Source organism: Notamacropus eugenii, chromosome 2 (assembly GCF_028372415.1).
Source record: "Notamacropus eugenii isolate mMacEug1 chromosome 2, mMacEug1.pri_v2, whole genome shotgun sequence".
NCBI classification, from domain to species: Eukaryota; Metazoa; Chordata; class Mammalia; order Diprotodontia; family Macropodidae; genus Notamacropus; species Notamacropus eugenii.
In genome coordinates this window covers 458,510,056-458,533,031 of record NC_092873.1, presented here as the reverse complement: position 1 = coordinate 458,533,031, position 22,976 = coordinate 458,510,056, and the positions used below count along the sequence as shown (strand labels likewise).

Below are 22,976 nucleotides of genomic sequence, written 5' to 3'. Positions count from 1 at the left end.
ACATGTTGAACTGACAATTTTCAGCTTGTGCTAGATCTATCTGAACTGCTAGAAATCCCCCAAGTTTCCTTTCAACTCAATGAAACTGATAAACTATTTCCAACAAAAAAGGGATAATGGAATTGACAACCAATAGTAACTCTAGCCTTTGTAGACTAGTTGGGAGGTTACTGGCATCATTATTAATCTCAATTTTTATTTTAGAAGAACACAAAACTTCTCTCTTTGTGCTAGGCACAATGGTAGGTGCTGGATATACAAAGACAAAAATGAATCAGTCCCTGCTCACAAGAAGGTTATTGATAAGTACACAAATAAATTAAGTACCAAACATACACAAAGTAATTTTGTGAGGTACAAGGAGCATTAACAACTTAGGGAATCAAAAAAAGGTCACTTATAGGAGACAACCATTGAAGGGAGTTTAGGGGTTTCAAGGGGAAGAATGAAGGAAGTAGAACATTCCAAGAATGAGGGTACAGTGAAGTGGGGGTAGGTCTGGGGAAGGATGAGGACAGAGTTGCTCATTGGCAGCCTGTACAAAGGCTGGGAGATGAAGTGTTGTATAAAGAGAACAACAAGGTGGCCAATTTAGTTGGATGTTAGAGTACAGAGGCAATTGGAGGGGAGAGATAACATGCCATATCATCTTAGAAAGATAGGCTGTAGCCACATTATGAAGGTATTAAATGCCAAGCAGAGAAGTTTGATCCTAGAGGCAATAGGGAATCCTGGACTTTACTGGGCAAGGGAATGGCATGGTTAGACTTGTGTGTTACAAACAAAATTGTGGCAGCTGTGGAGAGATGTTGGATAAAGGAAGATAATATATTAGAAGGCTATTGTAATACTATAGGCAAGAGATATGAGAACTTGATTGAGTGTGGTGGTTATGGTGCAGGTGGAAAGAAGGGGACAGATGTGAAAGAAAACACGGAGATATAATTTATGAGAATTTCAATTTAATGTTGGAAGTTTTTAGACGCAAAAGCCATTGAACAGGGATATTGCTCCCTGAGGAAGGAATTTTGGCTTGCTATATGCTTGACTTTTATAAAATGGTAACATATAATTTCTATTTCAAAGTTATCTTACAGACCAGAGTTGGAAATGCTTTTAATCCCAATAACATTTTCTTAAGCAGTTATTACTTACCATGCCACCTATCCCAGGAGTTAGCTGAAGCCCTCGTCCAACTGACTGTCTTCGTGTCATCTGGATTCTCTGTGTGGTAAGGAATAATAGGATGACATTTTTTAAAATTTATTTTATTTGTTTTCAGTGTTCTACAATCACTTCCATTTATCTTAGATTCTTTTCCCCCTCCCTCCCTCTCTACCTTCTCACTCCCTCCCCAAAATGGCATACCATTTTTTATAGGTTTTACACATACATTTCTATTACATATATTTTCACCTTAGTCATGTTGCATAGAAGAATTTAAATGAATGGGAGAAATCATAAAACAAAACATAATACCAAAGAAAATGATCTGCTTCATTCTGTGATCGAATTCTATAGTTCTTTCTCTGTATGTGGAAGACATTTTGCCTTAAGAGACCATTGGGAATTTTTTAAGTCCTTGCATTGCAATGAAGTACTAAGTCTACCAGAAAAAGTCCTTGCACACTGTGGTTGTTGCTGTGTACAAAGTTCTCCTGGTTCTGCTCCTTTCACTCAGTATCAGATCATATAAGTCTTTCCAGGCCTCTCTGCAGTCTTCCTGTTCATCATTTCTTATAGCACAATAGTATTCTATTACATTCATATACCACAATTTATTCAGCCATTCCCCAATTGATGGGCATCCCCTTAATTTCCAGTTTTTCGCCACCACAAAGAGTGCTGCTATAAATGTTTTTGTACATGTGGGACCCTTTCCCATTTTTATGATAGGATGACATTTTCTAAGGGATTTAACCAAAATCAAAACAGTAAAGAAGAATAGAAGCAGCAAACTAGCTAATCACTGCTAAAGCACAATTCAAAAATTATTCTAAAATCACATTAGCAATCATGCAATGATCTGAATCTTGGATTAAAAAACTAGTAAAACTCATTAACTTGGACTAAGAGTAGAGAAAAAGCAAGTATAAATGACAGAGTGCACAATATTTTTAAATAAAGCTTTATTTTCAAATGCACATAACTAATGAAGTCAGTAAGGTGTTACCAAAAAGTAAGACCTGTTTTTACTAACAGGAAAGATACGTAATTATGTATCTTTTCTATAATTAAATTAAGGTTTATATTTAATCCTTTTTCTATTTAAAAATGTTATCAACTATGCTATAAAGTCCCAGATCTTTGTATTTTTATGGCTCTAAATAAATTCGGACTTCCTGAGAAACTGATAACTTCTCTATGGCAAATTTCCAGGATCACCACATATCCTTCAGCCAAGTATTACCATCATTTTTGTCCACGATGGTGGACATCCATCCACCCCTCTCTATATTTAAATACACACACACACACACACACACACACACACACACACCCACACCCACACCCACACCCACACACACACAGAGTCTCTCTCTGAATTAGTACACATCATGGGGTATAAAGTTGGCATACACATTCAACTGTAAACTCTGTTGCCACTACTCAAAACCAGCTACTAAAACCTAGAGATTCACAAACCTACTGCTGCTAAAAAAGCATCAGACTGAAATTCAATACAAAACATAGATAGCTACATTATCTAGAAATTTACAAGTGTGAACATACAGGATCAAAAATCCATAGGCATAAACAGCAAATAATATATCTGTAAGAAAAAAAATGGAACCAAGACAAAGATTTCTTTTCTTCCACAAAGAAAATGTAACTAGTTGCTAGACTAAATTTTATATGAAATTCAACTTACTCAATATTTTGCTTTTAACAATGGAAATAGTTTTTTCCTGTCAACCATGACTCCAGTAATTCCAAATTACACCCACCCGCTGCTTCGTCTCATTCTTCCTAAACTTCTCACCACTTAAATAAGTTAACAAATAAATCGCTGCCATATTTGAGGAAGAAGAAATCCAAGAGCAAGCAGTTACTTGGGTAATTTAAGAATATATTCAATACCAGTAAATGGAAGAATATTATCTCATAGAAGTAAAATGAAAAAGAGAAAAAGCTTATGTATTTTCCACATGTCAGATTTCTTTAAAACAGACAGCCATTTTTTAGTACCTGGACTGGTGGTCCCAGCTCCTGAGGAGGTGCATGGATGGTCAGTCGGGGGGGAAGTGGGTGAGGTGGTCTTCGGGGTGATTGAGGTGCCCGAGGACCCTGTCTTTCAGATGCTGATGATGGTTGTTCTCTAGAATTTTCGTGGGGCAGAGATGATTCTGTAACAGAACTCCCTTCACCTTTAGGGAAAAGAAAAACAAATCAAAATTGTCACCACTGGCTGGACTGACATTTTGGATTAAACACTCCTGCTAGCACTGTTTTTACCATTTAGATAAGTAGATCTGAGAGCAATCAGATTAGCCTTGAAAAATAATGAAGCCATAGGTCTTGGCTTCTACTTTAACATTTTTGGACTGATCTGTAATTTTACTGCTTTCTCCTACACTGATACAGACTACAACTCTTCCACAACTCAGTAGAAGGTCTTCAGGGGTTTCTTGGCCATAAAATCCAGTACCCTGTAACCAATGTGGTAATGGGCCTCTCCAAACTTAAGTTAGGTTGGTCCTTTGTACAAAGGACATAGAGTATGGCCTAGGTTCATACATGAAGAAGCTTTTCTGGCATGGAAGGCTATGTCAAGTGTTTACGCTCTGCTACCAAAGCTGTTGAACAGTTAGGGTCATTTCTAACACCATCATGGAGCACTGAAACAGAACTTCAGGGGAGGTTTTCTACTGAGGCACAAGTTTGTCCACTTCACGTATTGTCTTTAGATGTTTGGTCCTCCACATAGCAGAAAACAAAATTCCCTGTTATGGAGGCTGGAACAGGGTTTTATACTGATGTGGATCAGTGCTTGGAAGATTCCACCCATGAATCAACTCTGAAAAGTAGAAATCAGCCTGAAAATGAAAATTATATCACCTTTCTAAAGCCTTGGTGTTCTCATCTTTAAAATGAGGAAATTAGAGTAGATGACTTCTGAGGTCCCCTTCCAGCTATAAATCTGTGACTACAAAATCACAAATTCAGACATCTTTTAAGTAAGAGCTCTGCTGCTATTCCTTTAGAAGCTTAGACTGACCTCTGCTGGTCATAGAAGACAAAAGAGAAATTAATGGCAACTGGTGTTTTTTTGAAGTTCTAAACAACTCCATTAAAACACCTAAATAATACTCTCTTGCATTTATAGATTGATTTATACTTCTCAAAATTTCACATATATTCAGCTGACTCTTACACAGTCCTGGAGGCAAGGAACTTATTATTCCCAAATTTATAAGGAAACACAGACAGTGACTTGTTCCAGGTTAAGCTGGTTAAGCTAAGTTCCAGGTTAAGCTAAGTAATGAGAAGTGAGATAACAATTTATGCCTCTGGAATTTGAATTCAGTTCACAAACATATTAATTCTCTTAGAAGTTATAACCTAAGGCAAGGTCAGGGTCAATCTCAGTTTTATAAAAAGGAGCGATATATTTTAAAACAAATCTACAGGAAGTTTCCTTTAAAAAGGGTTCTTCTATTTGCTTTAAAAGACACTCTTACCCCCTTACCAATAATACTACCCCCAAACAAGAAGCATAGCATTTAATCTTACCACTATTGTGAGAATCTGCAGCTCTCTGGCTACTTTCACCTCCTGTACTTTCCTCTGTTTCAGTACCTGGATCAGTACCATCACAGCCCTGGACATAAAACCAATCTGATGACTTGGTACAAATGAACAGCATTAATATACAGTGTAAAATAATAAGCTAGAGTGAAACAGGAACATATTATAAGTAATTTTAGATAATAACATATAGACATCTGATTTCAGATAAAGCTGGCAAATTTAAGACTACAATCCTATAGATACATCCTTATAATACTGCAAAAACAAGAGATACTGTGATATGGTAGAAAGAACATTGGGCTAGGCGTTAAGTGACTGTGTCCTCATCTACACTTGGCAGGACTTTGAAGTTACCATTCTAGTCTAGGCCTGTTATTGAATTTATAAAATCAGACTAATCATCTACAAAGGTACTTTCCAGCTCTAAAATTTTGTTATTTTTAAGTCCCTTATTTTGTGATACATCTGCCAAATCTTCAAAAATACAAAAGTAGCTATTCATCCATACATCTAAAAATGATCTCAAGAAATAGTTACTAATTCAACAATAACTTTAATATCAATTTGATTTTGAAGTAACAGTAGATAACATTTATATCCCATTTTGTAGTTAATTGAAAAAACTGTATGTCTTGCCAAAGGGGCTATTAACAATAATGGTATCTTGCATTTTTATCATGCTTTAAGGGTTATATGTTTCTTTACCTGTACAACAGAGAGGATGGACTATGTAGTCCCTAGATCTATTACTTAACTTGATCCTCAGAATAACCCTATGAAGTAGGGTTTTATATAGCTATTATTTTTTTAAAGCTCTGAGAGCTTAAACATTTTCTCACTTGGTCCTATAGCTATTATAGGCTAGAAGTAGGATTCTAGCACAGACCTCTGATTCCAAGTTCAACATTCTTTCCATTAGACCATAATGCTTCTTCTCTAAGTTTAAACTTCAATTAAAATCTCCACGTACGTCCCAAAAGACCCAATGTGTTAGGGTATTTTAAGTTGACTACTTGTGACAATTTTTGCATTAGTGGTAATAACTTATTCAAGACAAAACATAAGATAATAACTTCTCTAAAGCAGAGTCATCTTAAACAAAAAGATAAATGTTGCGAAAAAAAATCTGATGAAGATTATGTTTTACCTCAGCATCATCAGCTTCATAGCCATCATTGCCATCTGCACTACCAGTGCCTTCATTGCTATCTTCACCTTCATCTCCCATCCCTGTGTCTTCATCATCTTCGTCATCATCATCATCATCATCGTCCTCCTCATAATCCTATTAGGAAAAGTCCAAAGTTGCAACCAAAAAAAAAAGTCTAGGCAAGTCAGCAGAGATACCTCTCTTACTAGCCAGTAATTCAAAAGAACAGGTGCTCATCAGAAGAAACGAAGTACTGAAAATGTAGTACACTAGCAACTTCAACTTCAACATGCTTGAGTCAAGTTGTAGAAATTGCAGCAGCATTTAGCATTAATGCTCAAAATGAAATTGATACCCTTTAGACCATACTATCTATGAGAAGTATCTTGGGAACAATAAATGTTTATGGCTTAGTCTGTGTAATAGAACTAGACAGCAACTAAAAGATCAAATCAAAACATCCCCACCACCCGCAAGTCCTCAGATGCTCCATTTTTGTGTATAGTAAATAAGTAATTCCCTCTATAACTGACTTGCTTTTTAAAATTAGCTTAGATTAACATTTATAAAGAACGAAAAATAACAAAATCTGATAAAGGAATAATGCCAGACTTGTGTTATGCCAAATGTGGCAAACATTGTATAGTCTACATATTTTACTAATACGTTACTATTTTTGTCATTGGGCTGCCTCTAGTTCAAAAAAATGCAAAAGATGGCCAGTTTCATCCTCATCATAACCTGCCTCTAAGTAGCAGATTAGAGCTCCCCTGCTACTCCTAAGAGGCAGTAAGTAAAGCTTTAAAAAAAACAAAATTTCTCAACCTAAGAAGCATCACAGAATCCCTCTCCTCTTACAGAAAAGTCTAGAAAGGTACCATACTGCCAGGGTAATTTTTCTTCAAGAGGAGCTGGGCAAGATTATCTTTCAGTCTTTTCTTTCCAAGGCACTTACTGACAGGCTCTCTATATTAGTAGATCAGTCTAGTTACACAAGCAGTGGGTCCATGAGGAAGCAACAGGGCTTGAATATTTTCAAGTCATATGACAATTTATCAAAGGTATTAAGTTGCATTAAGTTCAGAGCAAATACCTAAGGATCCTAAGGTCAGAAAAAAGTATTAAAACCTAACACTAAGAGCAAGTATATCTTACTGAACTTTGTTATACAACATGAAGACCAAATGCTCAGAAAAGGGGTAAAAATACTAATTAAGTCTGGGGTAAAAGTAGAATTTATACTGTTTCATCAAGACTAAAAAAGGCCTGTGATTGTCAGCTAATTCCACATCACAGTTACCTCTTGTTCACCATCATTTTCATCATCAGCATCATCTTCATCATCACTGTCTATCACAATGACATCGTCTCCTTTGGACTGGACATCCTGGCCAGAGGTTGAAGTCTGCTGATCTGACTGCAGGGGTCCAAGATCAATTTGAAGGGACTGAGAGGTTTCTTCACTGTCCTCCATAGGAGTATAATCTCCCTGAGTGACACCCTTAAAAAAACAAATAAATAAGCTGAAATAAAGAACAACTTTTAGACCGTACTTAGCCAAAAGAAGAACAACATTTAAATAAAAAAATATTTATTTCAAATGCCCTAACTTATTTAATAGATACATCTTTCAAAACAAGTCTGTCTGACTGTATGTAACTATGTATCTATCTAGGCTTATATTTACCATGGAAGAAATTACAATAGTTTAATGACTTCCCTAAAGCTCCATGTCACATCGATAAAAGAACATTAAAAACTGAAATTCTTAATAACATTTTTCATTCATTAAATAGTAGCAATGAAAAAAAAAATCTGTAATCATTTTTCCCATCTTGTTAAGAGTTGTTTAAAAAGCCTACTTTCTGGTATGAAATATTCCATGGTAGCTGCTACAATGTACCATTAACTAGTGGCATCTAAGAAAAATAATGTTCATCACCATGGAAAAAAAATTAAAAAGATAAAATACAATTAAAATGTATTTCTCCTCAAATTCAGACACAGTCATTTAAAAAAAGTCAATTCTTTGATCTACAGGTTCAGCTTAAAGTCAGTACATTAGAAATAGAATTGTTTAATGATAGTGGATATGACATAAAAAGTTGAAGCACAGGTCAAAATGCCTTTGTGAGTTACTTCAACACCAATAGCAGATTTTGCTATGCCGAAGAAAAAATATTTTCATGGTAGGTATAAAATGTGACATAATGGAAATTCACATATTACCAATTATTTTTGTTTCTTTTAGTTCCAAAGCTATCTGAAACACAATGGTTAAAGAGATATTCCCTATTATCTTTACATTTAAAGATTTAATTTGCTGTATATACTAGAGAAAAAAAGAGTTGGAAATTGTATCTCCTACTTCACTAAATGAAGCAATAAATTTATCTGGACTACAATTAACTTGGGAACATATCACCTAAAAAAAGTAAGTTTTTCTACATGTAGAAAAGCTTTACAAGTCTTTTTTGAACAACGTTTTATTGATGCAAAAGAATCAATAAGGGAAAAAAATGGGCCATATGACTTCAGTTAACCTGGACACTGCATCCAAAATGTTATGTAACGAAGCTTTTATTACACCAGTTGCTTCTGCTAAAATAAAATTCACCTAATATTGGGAATAATTTTGGGGGCAACTTTTGGAAACAAATATGACTGTGCAAAAATCATTTATCAAATAAAAAGAAAAATCATAAGCAAGGAATTAAACAACTTCTCAGATGTTTACATTTGTAAAAGCAAAACTGATTTAGTCATTTGTTACCTTATTACTTAAATTCATTTGTACTTCACTTACTTCTCCAATAGAATCTTGTGAATCCTGATTTACAAGGGGCTCAACCTCCCCATCAGTGCTCTCTTCTGCTGTAACTTCATCCTGAAATCATCATGTATATAAAATGAAAGATGTTTTACCTATGTTAACCCTTTAGGTATTTGATGAAGATGAAAGTCTTAACTTAAAATCTTATTAATACATATATTTAATCTAAATGTAATATATATATTTAAGCAACATACCACTAAACTAAAACTATCCAATAAAATCAGAAAAACTGACTGATAAAAAAAGATGATTTAAATTCAGACTTAAAAGGTCAAACATCTAGACTGTCATTACTAATCTAGAGAAAACATAGCACTATGGTGACTATGGAGACTATGGAATTTAAGTAAAAGACCTGAAGAGGAGGATTTCATCTCTTTACAACCTTTATTCTAGGTTCCTAACCTTTTTTATGTCAAGGAAACCTCTGGCAGTTCAGTGAAGCCTGGGGACCCTTTCGTGTTTTTAAATGCATAAAATAAAATACACAGACACATTAAAGGAAACCAATTACATTAAACTACAAATACAAAAAAATAAAAAAATCAAAGCTCCTCTTCTCCCCCCTCCCTGCTCTCAGATCATCTAAGGCATTTCTCGGTCTGGATATAAAATGCCCCATATTTACTATATAAATGTACATTCTTCTGTACACGCTTGTTTTTTAACGGGGCACTTAAAGTAAACAACTTCACCATTTTTCTTTGGCGTATACACATTAAAACATTGTTACTACACTGATGGCACAAAGAAAGCACGCCACTGGAACAAACTGAGGAGTTTTTAGTGTGTGAAGTTAAAAAGTTATTTCACTATATTTATACTTTTAGGGCAGTTCATCATCATAGGGAAAATAAAGACCCCAAACCATCTTACTATTCTATGGCACATTCTAAATTTCTTTGTTGTATTAGATCTTTCCGTTTATAATGAATATGGTTCACAATTACTGAGTTATTAGGTCAGGGGATATTCCTTATGCAGAGATTTTTCTTGTAATTTACTCTATTTCTACATCCATAACATTTAAGTCAAAATTAAATTATATCAATGAACCCAGACCAGGCATTCACTCCTAACAGGCAAAAATATCAGCAAACATTAGAACACATTATTTTGTTACACACCTCTGGTCCTACAGGGGGTATGCTTTTCAATTTCTTTGAGAGAGGCATATCTATTGTTTCATCAGAAACCTGCTCTGATGTCTCTATGGTGCTATCATCTTCCTCTTCACGTGCACGTTTAGGCAAAGATGAACTCGGAGTAGCTGAAACTTGAAGATCAAATCACTATTTCAAAACTTATAACAGTAAACGGTGCTTAAAATGATAACATATGCAATCTCTTTCCCCCCTTGAGCTGACTTTTGTTCCTTGACCAAATCACTTGGCCTTCATAGCACTAGACTCCCTCACGCTCCCAGGAAAACTTGTCATTAAGAACCTCACCAATCTGCCAGATTGCATCCGCTTTGGTATTTTCATTTTATCAGTACTATTCAGCACCTTCTGTCTCTTTGATTTGAGGGAAGAACAAAGAACTTCTCCCCAAACCTCCTAAGGAGGGCTCCCAGGAAGCCATCTCTTCATTTCCTTCTAGCTTGTACTCTATGGACTAGATTCCACCATGTTCCTCCCTGCCCCCATCCCCTTTCTGTTGTCTTCTCCATTAGATTCTGAGTTACTTGAATACTGTCTTTTTCATATTTGTATCCCTAATACTTAGCATAATGCCTGGCACATAGAAGGTGCTTAATAAATGTTTATTGACTAAGACACAGTGAAGATTTTTTAGTTATAATTTAAATGTTTTATATTCCATTAACAAAGACCTAAAATTCCACTGCAAGATTTTTGCTGGTTGTCTGCAAGACAGAACTGTATATTACTATAGCATCAACAGAATCTATAGCTAACAGAGTAAACCAAATATTAGTCACACATGTGATTCATTAGTCTTAGTATGGTCTATATTTCTGGCATTTGCAATTTATAAAGTGTTGAGATGAATTTTTATTATATATGGGTGAGAGCTTACTTTGGGTTATGAAATCTACCCTTCCATGGATTACATTTATAGCATAAATTTTTGAAAACTGGCCCTCCCTCTGGTCTGGTCATGAATTTTTTAAAAAAAATAGTATTCAGGTCTTGCAATTAAGGCAGCTAGGGAGCACTGTAGATAATGACGAACTTGGAGACAAGGCAGGCTCTAGTTCAATTGAACTTTTTTTTGGACATTGGTTATATGTGTGAACCCAGACATATCACTTAACCTCTTTCAGCCTTAGTTTCCTTTTTTGTAAAATGGTGGTAATAATAGTACCTAACCTTCCCAGGACTGTTACGAGGATAAAATAATATTTGTAAAGCACTTTGCAAACCTGAGAGTGTACATAAACTTGTTAGCTATTATTATGACTATGAAGGCAGAAATGACAAGACTTGATGACTGACTGTATATTAGAGTTCACAAATAGTGATGTAGCGATGTCCAAGATGACAGTATTAGATGACCTTCAGGATCTGAGGCACAAATTACTAGTAAAGATGTATATTAACTTGTTTAACAGCAGAGCTCTACAAGTGATCTAAAAACTGTGAAATACTCTGTATCACATTTGCACAAACTAAATAAACTTTTAGGAACACATTCTAATATGCCTCAAAAAAAAAAAAAAGGGAAGTGCCTAAGTGCCCAAACATAAAATAAAAATTCACTGAAGACTTTAAAATGTTAATAATCTGGGGAAACCATTGTTATTATCATAGCAAGGGAAAAAGTGTTTCCTGCTACATTACTAAGTACAACTTTTATTTAGAAAATTAAACTTACCTGTACCAAATACTGCTGTTGAAGTGGAAGGTCTTTCAATTGGTGAACTCTGTACAACTTCTACAATGCTTGGGGATAGTTCTTGGCTAGCAGGCTCAATCTGAGGATGACTTTGTTGAGTGGGCTGCACAAAAGCTGTAGCCTGTGTTTGTTGTTGAACGGTTAAAATGGGCTGAGAGATAGAGGGCTGGACATTGGGACTGGTAGAACGAACAGACCCACTTGTACTTCCAAAAACTGGAACATGATCCACGGGTCCTTCTGATTGCATAGCTGAAAGAGAAAAGATTAAAGTTTAATTAAAAACAAAAAACAAAAACACAAAAGCAGCTTGTTCCTACTATTCAGACCTTTCCAAATACTGATTTTAAAATTTTTAGAAAGGCATGCCAATAAGATGCCGTTAGTAATAAATGATAGTATAGGAACTATATCTTTCCGATAATTTCCTTAGTGTATCAGGATCACACTATGTGTAGTTAAATGCTTCTTTGCTAATATGAATAAACCCAATCTTAAACGTCAATAACTTGAAATTCCATGCAATAATAACACAACTGAAATTTGTATAGTACTTTACAATAAATTAATTCCTTACAATAACCCTACAAGATAGGAGTACAAACGTACACCCTCATTTTATTTTATTTAACTTTTAACATTTATTTTCACAACATTTTGGGTTACAAATTTTCTCCCCTTTTATCCCCTCCCCCCCCCAGACCCAAGCATTCTAATTGCCCCTGTGACCAATCTGCTCTCTCTTCTATCATCCCTCTCTGCCCTTGTCTCCGTCTTCTCTTTTGTCCTGTAGGGCCAGATAGCTTTCTTTACCTGTATTTCTTATTTCCTAGTGGTAAGAACATTACAGTTGATCCTAACACTTTGAGTTCCAACTTCTTTAGCTCCCTCCCTCTCCACCCCTTCCCTTTGGAGGACAAGCAATTCAATATATGCCAAATCTGTGTAGTTTTGCAAATGATTTCCATACTAGTTGTGTTGTATAGGACTAACTATATTTCCCCCCATCCTATCCTGTCCCCCATTACTTCTATTCTCTTATGATCCTTTCCCTCCCCATGAGTGTCGACCTCGGATTGCATTCTCCTCCCCATGCCCTCCCCTCTATCCTCCCCCCCAACCTGCTTGTGCCCTTGTCCCCCACTCTCCTGTATTGTGACATAGGTTTTCCTATCAAAATGAGTGTGCATTTTATTCTTTCCTTTAGTGGAATGTGATGAGAGTAGACTTCATGTTTTTCTCTCACCTCCCCTCTTTATCCCTCCACTAATGAGTCTTTTGCTTGCCTCTTTTATGAGAGATAATTTGCCCCATTCAATTTCTCCCTTTCTCCTCCCAATATTTCTCTCTCACTGCTTGATTTCATTTTTTTTTTTAAGATATGATCCCATCCTCTTCAATTCACTCTGTGCACTCTGTCTCTATGTATGTGTGCGTGTGTGCATGTGTGTGTGTGTACTCCCACCCAGTACCCAGATACTGAAATGTTTCAAGAGTTACAAATATTGTCTTTCCATGTAGGAATGTAAACAGTTCAACTTTAGTAAGTCCCTTATGACTTCTCTTTGCTGTTCACCTTTTCATGGTTCTCTTCATTCTTTTGTTTGAAAGTCAAATTTTCTTTTCAGCTCTGGTCTTTTCATCAAGAAAATTTGAAAATCCTCTATTTCGTTGAAAGACCATTTTTTCTCCTGAAGTATTATACTCAGTTTTGCTGGGTAGGTGATTCTTGGTTTTAGTCCTAGTTCCTTTGACTTCTGGAATATCCTATTCCATGCCCTTCGATCCCTTAATGTAGAGGGTGCTAGATCTTGTGTTATCCTGATTGTATTTCCACAATACTTGAATTGTTTCTTTCTAGCTGCTTGCAATATTTTCTCCTTGACCTGGGAATTCTGGAATTTGGCCACAATGTTCCTAGGAGTTTCTCTTTTTGGATCTCTTTCATGCGGTGTTCTGCGGATTCCTTGAATATTTATTTTGCCCTCTGGTTCTAGAATCTCAGGGCAGTTTTCCTTGATAATTTCATGGAAGATGATGTCTAGGCTCTTCTTTTGATCATGCTTTTCAGGTAGTCCCAAAATTTTTACATTGTCTCTCCTGAATCTATTTTCCAGGTCAGTTGTTTTTCCAATGAGATATTTCACATTATCTTCCATTTTTCCAATCTTCTGGCTATGTTCTGTGATATCTTGCTTTCTCACAAGGTCCTTAGCGTCCATCTGTGCCATTCTAGTTTTGAAAGAACTATTTTCTTCAGTGAGCTTTTGAATCTCCTTTTCCATTTGGCTAATTCTGCTTTTGAAAGCATTCTTCTCCTCACTGGCTTTTTGAACCTCTTTTGCCAATTGAGTTAGGCTACTTTTCAAGGTGTTAATTTCTTCAACATTTTTTTGGTTCTCCTTTAGCAGGGAGCTGATCTGCTTTTCATGCTTTTCTTTCATCTCTCTCATTTCTCTTCCCAGTTTTTCCTCCACCTCTCTAACTTGATTTTCAAAATTCTTTTTGAGCTCTTCCATGGCCTGAGCCCATTGGGTGGGCTGGGACACAGAAGCCTTGATTTCTGTGTCTTTGCCTGATGGTAAGCATTGTTCTTCCTCATCAGAAAGGAAGGGAGGAAATGTCTGTTCTCCAAGAAAGTAGCCTTCAATAGTCTTATTTCTTTTCCCTTTTCTGGGCATTTTCCCCAGCCAGTGACTTGACCTCTGAATATTCTCCTCACACCCACCTCGCCTCCTGGTCCTCCCAGCCAACGTTTGGGGACTGAGATTCAAATGCTGCTTCCCGCCTTAGGGCTTTTGGCGGGGGCAGGGCTGCTATTCAGTGTGAGAATTAAGTTCAGGTGGTCAGGTCGGGGCAGGGCCGCCTCTCAGGCTCAGTTCCCTCAGGGGGTTTATGCACAGACCTTCCACAATGGAGCCAGGCTCCCGTCCGCTTGGGGAGCCCCTGTCTGCAGCCGCCTCTCAGCTTCTACCTCCCGGGGGGGCCCGAATCATGAGGGCACCCCACTCCCCTCTCAACCCACCAAAGAGACTCTCTCACCGATCCCGTCACCTGTGGGCGGAGGGACTTGTGCGGCCGCTGGAGATCCCGTCCCTGAAGCCTGCTCGGGTCTGTTTCTCTTGGTGCTGTGGCCGCAGCAGGTCTGGGCTGGGCTGGGCTCCGCGTCTGCAGCGCGACGGACCTTTTGCAAGAGGTTTGCAGGTCCCTCTATGGGTGGAGGGACCCGCGTGGCCGCTGGAGATCCCGTCCCCGTAGCCCGCTCGAATCTTTTCCTCTCGGTGCCGTGGCCGCTGCAGGGCTGCCCTCTGCTCCCAGTTCGCAGCGCGAAGGACCCCCCGCGAGAGGTTTGCAGGTCTCTCCAGAACAGAAATCTCCCTCGCTCCAATATTCCGTGGCCTCTGGGTGCAGAATTCACCGTGAGTTGCTCCCCTGTAGCTGATCTGTGGGTTGTGGGTTCGGAGCTATGTGTACGTGCGTCTTTCTACTCCGCCATCTTGGCTCTGCCCGTACACCCTCTTTTTAAAGAGATTCTGATATACTATAACCTTGTTTAATGAAGTCTGGGTCTCAAATTCAGGTTTTTATGATTTTAAGTGTACTGCTTTTTTTTCACTTTAACATGCTATTCCTCAAATATGCAAGTATAAAAGTAGAAATTAGTTTGTCTGAGATGTTAGAGGTATGTGTTAAATATTTCTTCCATTTTCTTTTTAAAACTTTAAGGATGTAGTTTGCTTTACTTAAAAAAACAAAACACAACTCTCTTTTAGCATTACTGATATCTTAAGTGCAGTGAGAAGTTGTTCCCTCCAATGATGTCACTACTATCCAGGTGAACCACTTAGTGGAGATAATGAAGAACCAAGAAAGCAGCCCACTGAGTATTGAACAGTTTACCTGTTGGTCTACCTACCTTCTTGAGATTCCACCTGTGTTGTGGGCATCACTGTAGCCGTTGGAGTAGTGGTTGGATTTGTTACTGTTGCAGGCGTAACCATTGGTCGGATACTAGCTCTAGGTGTTGACTTATTCCCAGCTATGGCAGCAGCTGTCACTTTGCTTGGAGTAGACACAACAGGAGTTGGCTTGATATTGGCTGTTGGTGGATCTGATGTACTAGCACTAAAGATAACAGGTATTTTTATTTTGACAAATAAATTTAAAAGTCCAAAGCTTTTCTATTTCATACACACCACTAAGGAATATATGTAGCATAATTTTTAATATTATTTAAAAAATGGTATTATGTAGATTTTCTAGAATAAAAAATAATTAGATTCTCATTAAGTTATGTAAAACCAGGCACCCTAAAAAAAAAAACAAAAAACCTCTTCAATGCTAATCAGCTTTAATCCTCAATGTTATGAATATCCTTTTCTAAGGAAAGATATTTTAGGGGAAAAAACTGAAAATTTTATTTGGCAAATATTTCATGTGATAGAGAAAAAAGTACAAGATTCTTAGTCATTGTGAAATTAGTGGAAATGGAAAATTTGACATTTTATGTAAGGTCTAATATTAGATCTACAAAAAGCAGAAAGCAAATGAGCCTCCTGAAATAAGAACTAAGAAATTTCAACATTCTTTTGTAGACTCAAGAATCATCATTTACAAGACTGGAAATGGGAAGATGGAAGACAGTAAGCAGGAGAATTTTAAAACTCATTTAACAATTATTTTTTAAAATAAAGTTCAACTATGATCCTTTAATTAACAAGTTTTAAATGAAAGGGGCAAAGGGCAGCTAAGTGGTCCAATGGAAAGAGCATTAGCCCTGGAGTTGGGAGGATCTGAGTTCAAATCAGGCTTCAGACATTTACTAGCAGTGTGACCCTGGGTAAGTCAGTTAACTACAATTTGCACGCACACCCCTCAAATAAAATGGCACAAATTAAGAATTTCTATTTACCATTCATAACACCTCTCCCCCTAAACCCAAACAAAAATCAGGATATTTCCCTGGTTGTTTCAGAATTTTGAACAAATAGCTGAAATGAGATAACCCAGCAAGGCTTCAATTGTTTTTTGTTTGCTAGTGTTGCCCATGTCAGATTGCTCCCATTTTGCTCACTGTGGCTACTGCCACCTATTTTTTTTTTTAAAGATGAGCAGCAGCCCATCTTTACTGGAAAGAGGGTAAGATGGTATAAGCTATTAGAAGAACTAGCAGGGAAATCTCAATGCCTAAGAGGACCTCTTCCTAATGTAAGAAGAACACAATGATCAGTGAAAAAGCAAGAACTTGGGACACAACAGGCAAGACATTCAAAGCATGTGTCAGGGGAAAACATTATTCTTTAAAAGGGGGCATAATATTGGACTACTCTTTCTGAAACTACTTCTAGATTTCCCAGCAATGGAGAAGTCGCCTATATTATAAGAACAACTTAAATATAATAGAAAAATAAACTTACATTCCTCTTTCACCTGAAGCTGGAGTTGTTTTGAGTGTGATCTGTCTTTGTTGCTCAGAGACCTATTAAGATACAAGTTTGTGCACATGAATAAGTAGTCCCTCTAAAATACCAAAGACAAAACAAAACAAAGAAATAGCACTAGTACCTAAATCTCAACAAATTCCTACTGATAATCTTTAAGAACAGTTACATACAAATTGTTTAGAGTGAATTATTAACAGTAAAAATAAGATAGGAAAAATAAATTATGAAGATCTTTAATAAAATTTTAAGATAAAAAAATCACATTATTTATTCGGCAAATGTTTGTTAAAAGCTTGTAATATGCAAGGCACTGTGCTAGGGGAATATAAATTTCTCAAGGAAGTAATAATCTGTTACACAGGAGGATGTAAGACACATTCAGAAAAATATAGATGACAAACATAACAAATTAATAGCTCATAGTGAAACAGCACTTTATTGTTTACATATGATCCTCACAAGAAGCCTGTGAGATAGGTAGTCCTAAGTATTATTATTAACTCTGTTTTAAGGATGGAAAAACTGAGCTTCAGAGGGTTCAAGAAATTTACCCATGGTCAGATAGTAAATAATGGTGCTAGAACTTAAATCTAGTTCTTACTGAACATAGTCCCATTCCCACTATAATCTGACGTGAAAAAGAGGAATAAAGAGTGTGATAAGGTTAAATGTAGAGAAAGTAACCGAGTTACCAATTACCTTGCTAGTGCTTTCCTGAGGCTCATCTCTTTGCTCGAGATGTCTTTCTTGTTGTTCCCTGAGTTCCCGTTCTAAGCGGCTAATTCGACCTTCATACTGTGATTTAAGAGCAGTCATACGCACATCCAACTCATCCTTCTGTTGATCTAACGCACCATTTCTTTGTTTAAGCTCTTCATTTTCTTTAGTTAGTTGATCTTTGACACCTGAACAAGTAGCACCACATTACAACTTTTGTACCAAAAGGGTAGAAATGAAGAATATTAATTCAAGATCCAACTTCTATAGTCCTTTTGTACACCTCTGCCAAGTTACTTATTAAATTTAGGGATATCTTTTTTCTAAATGAACCTCATCTATCTTCTATTTACTTCTACTGTCAACAGTTTAATACTAACCAACATTTGTCTAAAATCAGTAGAAAATTACATATTAGGATGCTAGTTTTCAATTCGAATACATAAAATGAAAACAAGCAAAGGACCTATGTCTTCAGCATGGAAAATTCAGGTTGGGAGAATGAAGACTGTAATCTAGCTATACTTTTGTAGGCAAATTTTAGAAAGCTGTGTGAGGCACCCAGATCTATCTGATTTGCTCAGGTTCACAAGGCTATAATGTGACAAAGGCTAGATTTGAACTAAAGTATCTGTGACTCAGTCCAGCACTTTATCCACGTCAGGTTGCTTCTTTAATACACACACTCCCAAGGATAAACGTATCTAAGCAGTCAGGAAAGGCTGAAACAATAAAAACTATGGAGACAAATATTACGTTCTCATACATACGTACTGGGAAGCTTGGTGGTGCAGTGGATAAAGCAGTGGGGGTCTGGAGTAAAAAGACCTGGGTTTGAATCTGGCTTCAGATACTTCATAACTTTGTGAGACTGAACAAGTCATTTCACCAGCCTGCCTTGGTTTTTTCATCTACAAAATGGGAATAATAATAGCACCTACCCTACCAGGGTTGTTGTGAGGATTAAATGAGATAATATTTGTAAAGCCTTATTGTTACTATTAGACAAAAACTGCAATCCCATTCATAAGCCAAAAAACTCCAGTTTCCAATGAACCTATCTCTTATGACTTCTTGTATTTGAAAAGTATCTCTCACTATTCTTGTGGAGAAGATGGAGGAATGTGGCATAGATAACATAATTGGATGGATTCATAATAGTAGAAAGAGCACTGGTTCTGGAGTCAGAAAACCTAAGTTCAAATTCTATTCTTCTACTCCTCTAACTTGGTTAAGTCATTTTAACCTTTTGGGATCATATTTCCTCTTCTATAAAATGAGAGGACTGGCCTCAGTGACCTGAGGACTCTTCCTGTTCTAGTTTTTGCTATTTGTAGCCAGGATTCAAGGAACAGTTATTAATGATTTAATGTCAACTTGACAGAGGGTCTCCAGGGGAGAATCCATTTGTGCTACTTACAGCCCTGTGCTATTTAAGATTTTTATCAATACTCTGGATAAAGGTATAGGAGGTATAACCATCAAATCTGTAGATGGCACAAAGTTGGGAGGAACAGTTAACATACTGACAGAATTATGACCCCCAAATTCAAGATATCTAAAGCACTGGGCAGAATCTAATAATATGCAATTCAAGAGGCATTAATGGGCAGGTCTTACACTTCGCTTAAAAAAATAAATCAACTTTATAAGCACATTAAAAAAAAGGCAAGCCTGGTTAGATAGCAATTTTTCAGAAAAGGTTTTAGTGGACTGCTGACTCACTAAGTCACCAGACTAACACAGCAGGCAAAAAAGTGAATTTGATTTTGGGCTGTATTAAGAGAGTCCTAACTTTCAGGCAGAAGGAAACTGTTTAGCTGAAGAGCACCTGAAGGAGGGTAAACAAAAAAACAGTGAAAGGCCTTGAGTCCATGTCTTATAAAGATCAGTGGAAGTGTGTCACTTAGTGTACACAAGATTTGAGGGGACACGATAGCTATCCTCAGGCACTATCATGTGGAAGAGTTACGTTACAGTGGAGATTCAAGTATAGTTTGTAGTATATAACTGAGGAGAAGCCTTCTAACCCTCAAATTCTGTCATCTATCTTTTACTATAAATACCTATAACTAACATTTACAAATTCACTTAGGATATACTGCTTAGAAAGAAAATACTCCCACACACCCCAATCCAACCAAAAACCAAGCTGTATTTTACAAAGGAAAAGGCATGATTCTTTGGACATAGGGTGGAAGGAAAACCCTGAACAAGAAAAACTGGTTCATATCTCAGGATAGCATCAAAGATACAACCAAGTAAATAATAGAGGGGAACAACCTCACAAACCCTGTATCAATTTACTGATCAGTAGTTTAAGTATTTGTTAGTAATGAAATAATACAAATTAGTTAGGATGATAGGTAAAAAGAAGTATTATGCTGATCAAATCCTGCTATACTCTATTTCCCCTTCTACCCTGATTTTGATATAACGAAACTTTAGAACAGAAGAGTTCACTGGAGATAATTAAAATAGGATCTGGCTCCCCCTAGGCTTCTTAGGCTACTGATTTTGATGGGTTAAAGGGTACCTTTTACTTTAGGAGTTACGAGAAAACAAGGAATTATGTCTTGATCCAGTTTATCACCTCACTTCAATATTAGTCATAAGATTTGATCCTGGTAGGATAAAAAAGTATTGCTAGGCCTTCCAGTATTAGCTATTGTAGCTAGAAACTATATAGCAGTAGGGGATGACCAATGTCAAATGCATGGGAAAAGTACTTTGTAAATAGTGAGGTTAAGATATGAATTTAAATTCTTATCATTCCCTGGCCAACATTATCTTCAAAAGTCATCAATTTGGAAACTAGTTTTTTACTGAAAAATCTCAATTTCTATAAGACCAAATCTTCAGAAATTAATACAACTTATCAAGTAAAACAACATTTATTCATTAAGTATTCTATGTGAAGCACTATCAATTTTGTACACATGACATTCTAATTAAATTTTTATCAAGTAGGGATAGTTAAAAATCACTTCATCTTCTATCTGCTCATCTCCAATCACCACTCCAAATACCTAAGCTGCATACTGGCAAAATGTATGTAGAGCTTGGCTGTAATTATTATAAATTTCAAGCTCCAATAAATATAGGGATGGCTTTACCAGCTAAATGTGCCAGCTTTGCTTTGGCTGCAACAAGAGCCTTTCTTGTTTTGTCTTCCTTCTCAGTCATATGTTGCCGCAGCTGCTCCTCCTGTGTAGTTCTGTCTTGAAGATCTTGATGAAGACGTGAGAGTTCAGACTGAAGCTGGGTTATCTGTTCCTGAAGATTTCTAGCTTCAGCCTCTTTTTCAGCTATCACCTAAAGAAAAAAAAAGAACTTTAAATAAAAGTAGCTAGCTAGAGAAAAAATAAGAATTGCCAAACCTCAAAGAGAATTACAAACCTTACAATCAATACAGACTGTCATTACTTAAAATGACCATGTGCCAATGCACTAAGTAAATGTGTTTGGTATATATCTCTGAATATATCTGTATGTATATAAAATGATTCAAATAATTATACAAAAAAAGCTAATGTTTTCATGCAGTGGAGTGGTACAGTGAGTGAAACAGAACTGGACTTGGAGCCAGACAACCAATCCCAGACCAACTCTAGCTTTGTGACTCTGGGAAAATAAAAGCCTCAGGTTCCTCATCTGTAAAATGCAAAGCCGAACTAGATGCTCCTTAAGAGTTTCCTCAAAATCAAAATTTAATGATTCTACAATATGTTACTACCTTATGAAATAAGGGTATGGAAAATGACAAGGTTTATGATGTCACTATGAGGTAGATAAATTACTGTCACCACTGTACACATAACCATGTACTCCTTACACTCTCAGGAAGAGTTGGGACTAAGAGCTCTAATCTACTCTTCTCTTATACCTACCTTCTGAAGGCTCTCTACTTGATTCTCTAGGGATTTTGTTTTTATTTCAGCTTGGTTCAGAGTTTCTTTGAGTTCTTGCACTTCATGTATAGATACTTGCTGTTCCAAAAGGTCTCCAGAAGACTGAGAAGTCTCCATTACCTAAGAACATGACACTGTTTATTAAGTATCAACAATACACAGAATATTGTACATGATAAAGGGAATATGTCTATGCTTCCTGACCTAAGGGTTTAAAAATAAAGTCTCAGAGGTAATTCAGATACAAATGAGATAAAAAAGGGTTAAGGCAATTTCTGCAAGATTATGTTCTTGTTTCTAAACGTAGCAGATATTAAACTACATTACATTTCTTTACAGATGTATATACATAACTATCTATAGAGATTTGTTTGCATGTGGGTAATACAAACTTAAATGTGCAATGATTTACAGGGAGGCAAACTGAATGGTAGGAAAACAATCAACAAATGCTTTCAAACACCTGTCTTGAAACATTATTTGTACCTCTGAATAAATTATTATTTTTTGGATCACCATTCAAATAGAAAAATCACATCCATTCAAGTTTCTATCTTCATCTAAGAATCCAAATTACTGACTAATGCATGTATTTCAATCAATAATACATAAAAATTATAGAAGATTAATTACATTAAATTAAATATTTTCTTAAACAATCACCTTATCATGTTGTGCCTTAAGTTCTTCATATTGAGTCTTGTATCTTCTTCCAATTTTCTTGACTTGAGTAATAGTTTTGACTTTTTCTTGTATATCAGCTACTTTGGCTTCTAAGTCCTTCTGGAGAGTTTCTTTTTCAGTTCTCATTTTATTTAACTCTTCCCTTAAGTTCTGTATTAAATTTTGGCTAGTGGTCAAAGATGCATTTGATCTAAATTGAAAAAAAACAACACTAACTCATATACATCTTGTTAGGAGAAAGAATATAAAAATAAAACCAGTGTTAAACAAGTTAATTTAAATTGTTCATATTTTTCTACTGCACAATTTTAAGTGTAAGTTTAACAGTTAAAGCATAACAGTATGTCCTTTTAAAAACACAGTATATTTTGTCTGATTAGCTCAAGGGATATTATAAGTAGGTAATAGCAGTAAACGCTAAGCATTGCTTATTTTAGGATACAAGAAGAGGGTCAAACAGTAAAAGAAAACTTAAAAGGCATAGCACTGAAAATGATGAGGAAAGCCACAACACAGTGGAGGTCTTATGCCTTTATTTTCTCTTTAGAAAGATGTATTGTTAGCAGAGAGCTTCTAGAGAAAGGAGGGTAGGTAAGTGGCATAACTTATTTTGAAGTTTCTTT

The 22,976-nt window shown here is 36.3% G+C and overlaps 1 protein-coding gene across 3 annotated transcripts in view; it reads right to left on the bottom strand.

Annotated features, from left to right (window-relative positions):
• TPR (translocated promoter region, nuclear basket protein) overlaps positions 1–22,976 on the bottom strand; it is a 66,576-nt gene that overhangs the window by 7,313 nt on the left and 36,287 nt on the right. For all 3 annotated transcript variants that reach the window (XM_072648370.1, XM_072648368.1, XM_072648369.1), the window contains 14 exons: positions 22,333–22,543; positions 21,649–21,789; positions 20,875–21,073; positions 17,741–17,946; positions 17,015–17,076; positions 15,514–15,722; positions 11,577–11,849; positions 9,866–10,014; positions 8,709–8,789; positions 7,203–7,403; positions 5,900–6,037; positions 4,735–4,822; positions 3,190–3,368; positions 1,156–1,224 (listed from right to left, as the gene is read on the bottom strand). In XM_072648370.1, the coding sequence (XP_072504471.1) occupies positions 1,156–1,224; positions 3,190–3,368; positions 4,735–4,822; positions 5,900–6,037; positions 7,203–7,403; positions 8,709–8,789; positions 9,866–10,014; positions 11,577–11,849; positions 15,514–15,722; positions 17,015–17,076; positions 17,741–17,946; positions 20,875–21,073; positions 21,649–21,789; positions 22,333–22,543 (2,206 nt within the window). The remainder of the gene's footprint in view (positions 1–1,155; positions 1,225–3,189; positions 3,369–4,734; positions 4,823–5,899; positions 6,038–7,202; positions 7,404–8,708; positions 8,790–9,865; positions 10,015–11,576; positions 11,850–15,513; positions 15,723–17,014; positions 17,077–17,740; positions 17,947–20,874; positions 21,074–21,648; positions 21,790–22,332; positions 22,544–22,976) is intronic.